General features: G+C 46.3%; 1 protein-coding gene across 1 annotated transcript; it reads left to right on the forward strand.

Annotated features, from left to right (window-relative positions):
- Positions 1-986: 986 nt before the first annotated feature.
- Positions 987-5,306, forward strand: Mrpl19 (mitochondrial ribosomal protein L19). Its single transcript, XM_021165175.2, has 5 exons — positions 987-1,226; positions 2,604-2,722; positions 2,897-3,031; positions 4,474-4,655; positions 4,786-5,306. The coding sequence occupies exons 1-5, from the start codon at positions 1,006-1,008 to the stop codon at positions 5,005-5,007; spliced, it is 879 nt and encodes a 292-aa protein (XP_021020834.1). The 5' UTR covers positions 987-1,005; the 3' UTR covers positions 5,008-5,306.
- Positions 5,307-5,367: the final 61 nt, after the last annotated feature.

The following is a 5,367-nucleotide window of genomic DNA, read 5'->3' on the forward strand; positions in this document are numbered from 1 at the left end:
CTCATTGCTCCCCACGGAATTCATAACAAGGAACTAAATACCAATAATCAAACAAGAGGCAAACGAAAATTTCCTAAAAGAAGCAACGTTCTACAAGGCTGATTAACTAATTAAAACGTGAGTGACTTGAAGCATTGTGGTGCTGCAGATCCAGAGCCCAACTCTCTTGGCCCATTAGTCCCTCAATTGGTAATTTATTACCAACTCGCTTGTGAACCAACAGCCTTGTTATTATTAAGGGAATTCATTCAGCAACCTCCTCACTTCCATCAACCTGAAGGCTAAGAAGGCCATCAGCACAACTGAGGCAGACAGCAGAGACGTCTCCACTTTGATATAGCATTCCTAAATTGGTGTACCTGCCAATGCGTTTAAGGAATGGCTTTCTTGGCTCTGATACTATGAAAATGCCATGGAATTGTTACTCTATTGGAACATGGATTTGTGGTGACCCAAATCTTGTGTTCTGAGCCCCTCATTAATTCTTGACTCTAGAATAAACTATCTCTTTTGCCCTTTAGGTGACAGTTGTGTTTTTCATGTAGGCACAAGCAAATAAAAGGTGGAACCGAGGAGGCTGGAGAGGGTGGCTCTGCAGTTAGGAACACGTAATTTTTCAGAGGACCCATGTGCAATTTCCAGCATCCACATAGGGTCCCTTGCCACTGCCTGTAATTCCAGCTCCAGGGGATCATATGTCCTCCATGGGCACCTGCAATCACTCACACACACACACACACTCACACTCCATGCACTTCATAGTCACTCATTAAATGCAAATGAGATCACAGTACTTAGTGAAATGTACAAACTTGCTAACCCTGTAGAGAAGTGTAACTTTGCAAATTATGGAGAAGAGGAAAATTATATACATTTACAGGTATAACTCTCTCAAACAAGCGGTGGTACACCGGGAAGCAAGTTTAGTCCTATAGGAGCCACCGTCCGGCCACACCTAGTCGCACTGACTTCTGGGAGTTGTGGCCCTTCATTGCGGGTGTAAACATGGCGGCCTCCATGGCAGAAAGTTGTAGGGCGTCCCTGTACCTGGCTCGGAGCGTCCGAATGGCCAGACCACGGCTTGCTGCCTTCGCATCTGATGCCTGCCGTGTCCGCACGGACCCAAGCCGATTTCAGAGCACCGGGCCTTCCGAGCCCGGTGGGTTCAAGCCACCGCCGAAACCTGTCATCGTGGACCGGCGCCGAGTCCCGGAAGACGAGAGAAGGTGAGGCGGCCGAGGCCGCGTGGGAGTGCGCGGGTGCCAGCAGCTCTTGCTGCGTGGGCGTGCGCACACTTTGATACCCGCTTTGTAGCCGGGCTGCACGAAATCGGGTTCCGGGTCTGCCCCTCTCTAGATCCCGAAAGACGCAGGCTTGAACTCCCTTCCCTCAGTTTGTCCTAAAATCCACCACGGTGAGCCTTGGCCAACAGATTCTATCCAGGAGGAAGGGTTTGGGGAGGTCAGATCGGCTCAGGCACGTGGATCCAGCACACTCTTTTCCGTCGTACCTACATAAATGCATGTTCAAAAGCTTAACAGTATGGACCAGCAGGGTAGTTCGGTTGTGAAAGTTGTCTCTTGTGCAAACCTGTCCACCCAAATCCATGCCTAGAACCCATAGAGGAAAGCGAGACCGTACTCCAAAGTTTGCCTTCAAATCCCTACGTAGATGTTATGCTGGGCGCTCCAACCACAATACACAATAATTTGTGGGTGTGTATCAGGCTGGCCTTGAACTCAAAAGAGATCTGTCTGCTTTTGCCTCCTAAATGTTAGGATCAAAGGTGGGTATCCCTATGCTCGATGGAAGATTTCTTCTAAAGTCAGTTTGCAGCTGGTGATTTGTATATATTTTCTCCATATTTATAGCTCAGGGGGAGACTTGTGCTTATCAGCTTTGCAGACTGAGAGAAATGCAGCGTATTAACTGTTGACAAAATTGTAACAAATAGTAATTATGTCAGCGGTTCATCACCTTTAAGCTCCAGTTGTGCTTTGTGTTTTTTTAAGTAAGATGACAATAAAACATCTAACTGGTCTCAGGATTAACTTATGCTACTATGGGTCAGCTTGCCTGTGTGGTGACAAACACCAGAGACAGCCAGCCTAAAGGGAACAAATTCGTTTGGCTCAGGGTTTGGACAGTTGTAGTTAATTCTGCTTGGTCCTGGCCCTGTCACTTGGGCCCTGCAGTGACACAGTACAGCACGACAGGAAGCATTAGCTAGGTAAAAGCAAAAGGAGAAACAGAAAGGGGCCAGGGTCTCTGCCTTGCCTTCAAGGGTAGATGCCCAGTGACATGTTTCCTGTACCGGGCTGAAACTCTTTAAAGCTTCCTAAGCCCCAGTAGCTGCTCAGGATGACAGCTAAACAAACCCTTAGCACAAATGCCAGACCTTGAGGGCTACTTGATGTATGATAACCATTTAAACACAATGCCTGGTGCGTTCTCAGGAGTGAGCATTAACAATGGTTTTGGAAACCATGGTTTTAGAAATAACATTGCAATCCAAATTGAAAGAATTAAATACATCTACATTATACCCTTGATTTTTCTTATGCTGGCCTAAATCACCTTTCATTTTTAATTTTTTTTTATAGGTTCCTGAGTCCTGAATTCATCCCTCCAAGGGGGAGAACAAGCCCTCTGAAATTTAAGATAGAAAGAAAAGATATGCTAGACAGGAGAAAGGTGCTTCCCATTCCAGAGTTCTATGTTGGTGAGTAACGGCAGGCGTCTGGCAGCAGGTGTTGGGCGCGAGTTTTCATTGCCTTCAGATTATTCTTCAGATGTCTGGGTTTTGCTGTTATTTATTTCTGACATACTAAGATATAAGCCTTATTTGTTCATTCCTGCATCTGTGTCAGAGCTTGCTTCTCTTCTGACTCTGTAGGAAGCATACTTCGTGTCACCACAGCTGACCCCTATGCCAGTGGAAAAACCAGCCAGTTCCTGGGGATTTGCATCAAGCGATCAGGGAATGGGCTCGGGGCTACTTTCACCCTCAGGAACACGATTGAAGGACAAGGTATGTTTCTTCTTGAGCATCCAGAGAGTGAAACTGGGATTTCCCCAAGAGATAATGTGTGCTTTGCCTTGCATTCACTGTTTAACGTGCACTGTTTAGTTTCTTTTGAGGGCTTTTATTATAGGGCAACACCCATTAGGACTAGACTGGGCTGGGCATGGTGACATGTCTGCCATCCTAGCACAGGGATGTGCTGAGGCAGAAACTACCTAGTGAGACCTTGCCTAAACAAACATGGTTATTTTCAAGTATGGAGACATTGTATAAAGCAGTGAAGAGAGATTCCTTTTGTTTTTGCTAGCAGTGTGTTTAAAACGGGATGGTCCATATAGGCCATGGGTGGCCAGGAACTTGCTATATAGAGCTGACTGACCTCAAACTTGAAGTATCCTCAAATCTCTGCCTCCTGAGGACAGGGATTAGAGGATTAGAGATGTGAGCTGTCACATTTAGCAGGTTCACCCCTTTCTGAGCAGACACCCCGAAGTCCACTGGGACTCCTAAAATGAAGGTCCCTACTTTGCTTTATGTTGTGACATAGTTATGTTATAACCTGTCATGACAGGTTATGGTGTCAGAAGCAGTCTCACATGCCGTGACTGACCCAGCAGAACAAATGGTAAAGTTCTAGAAAGGAGAATTGAAACAGCAAGTAAGAGTGTTTATTCTTCCGGGTGCACTTTGGGGTACTCACCAGTGAGCTACCATGAGAGCAGGTCTTGAAGGTGAACCTTGGAGGTTCACATTCATAAAGGCACCTTGCTTACCACGCTACTGTTTGTGCCAGGAGGGCCTCTCCCTGGCACACTAGTGCAATCTTTGTTGTTGTGATGAAACACTATGTCCAAAAGCAACTTCGAGGGTGAGAGTCTGCATGTCAGTTTATTGCTCTAAAAAGAGAAGTCACCTGACACTCATTCCCTTTCTGTAGCCAATGCAGTTAGAGTTTATTTCAGCTTACACATCTTCAGGTCAGTCTTAAGAGAGACAGAAACCGTGGCAGAGTGCCGCTTGCTGGTTCACTCGTGGGCTCTTTGTCAGCCAACTCCTCATCCAGCCTCGGACCACCTGCCCAGGGATGGTACCTCCCACAAGGGACTGGGCCCTTTATATCAATTGGCCCTACAGACATACCCACAGGCCAGTCTGGTCTACACAGTTCTCCAGCTGAGGCTTTCTCTTCCCAGGGTAATGTATGTTGAAGAGGTGGGGGTGATGGGGTGATGTATTTATAGACGTCTTACAGCACGTCATTCAATTTCTTATTTTTCAATTCAAATGGGATTTAGTTTGTTTTGCTTTGATAATCTTGATCTTTAAAAATGGCATGTGTTTGCTCAGTCCCCACTTGCTGGCTTCTTTACACTGTACGGTAAAGTACTGCAGGAGTCTGGACTTAATGTGGTGAGTCCATGGCTTGAAGCAGCCTGTTCCCTTTTTAGGTGTGGAGATTTGCTTTGAACTGTATAATCCTCGAATCCAGGAGATCCAGGTGGTGAAGTTAGAGAAGCGGCTGGATGACAACCTGCTGTACTTACGGGACGCCCTTCCCGAGTACAGCACCTTTGACGTGAATATGAAGCCGGTCCCACAGGAGGCCTGCCAGGAAGTGCCTGTTAACAAGGTAGATGCTGTGCATTTGTTCAGGGGCAAGTAAGAGAGAAAAGCCTGCAGAAGACCTGGGGGTGGGGGTGGGGGGGAAGACTTTTGTGTGCACCTCACCAACCCACAATTCCTGTTTTTGTTTTGCTAAGCTGAAAGTTAAAATGAAGCCAAAGCCGTGGTCCAAACGCTGGGAACGTCCAAAGTTCAACATTAAAGGAATCAGATTTGATCTTGCTTTAACTGAAGAGCAAATGAAAGAAGCCCAGAAGTGGAACAAGCCATGGATTGAGTTTGATATGATGAGAGAATATGACACTTCAAAAATTGAAGCTGCATTGTGGGAAGAAATAGAAGCATCGAAGAAGTCTTGATCCTGGGACTAGTGAATGGCTCAGCAGGTAAACGCGCCTGTTGCTCAGGCCTGATGTCCTGAACTTGACTCTGGATCCCAGGCGGAAGGCGAGCACCACCTCCTAAAAGTTGCCCATTGGCACTTTTACTTGCGTATGTGGTCCGCAATTACACACACACTTAAAAGTACCTTTCTTTTAAGCCCTTGTTCTGAGAATGCCTTTGGCTAACGTATTAGCTCTCAGGATTTGGTTTGAAAGCCATTACGTTTGCTTTGTAAGAACATAGTGATTAAACGAGCATTCCTCACCTTTCGGTACCTAGCATAAAGTCTGCATGTCAGTTTATTCCTCTAAAAGGAGAAAGCACCTGGCACTCAT

The sequence above is a fragment of the Mus caroli genome, unplaced genomic scaffold (assembly GCF_978045245.1).
Source record: "Mus caroli unplaced genomic scaffold, Mus_caroli_1 scaffold_7, whole genome shotgun sequence".
Taxonomy (NCBI): Eukaryota; Metazoa; Chordata; class Mammalia; order Rodentia; family Muridae; genus Mus; species Mus caroli.

What these genes read in the sequence shown, in the direction of transcription:
- Mrpl19 (XM_021165175.2), top strand. Translation starts at nt 1,006, where the DNA reads ATGGCGGCCTCCATGGCAGAAAGTTGTAGGGCGTCCCTGTACCTGGCT. An exon ending in GAACACGATTGAAGGACAAG is followed by an intron (nt 3,032 to 4,473) that starts GTATGTTTCTTC and finishes TTCCCTTTTTAG; the next exon opens with GTGTGGAGATTTGCTTTGAA. An exon ending in AGGAAGTGCCTGTTAACAAG is followed by an intron (nt 4,656 to 4,785) that starts GTAGATGCTGTG and finishes TGTTTTGCTAAG; the next exon opens with CTGAAAGTTAAAATGAAGCC.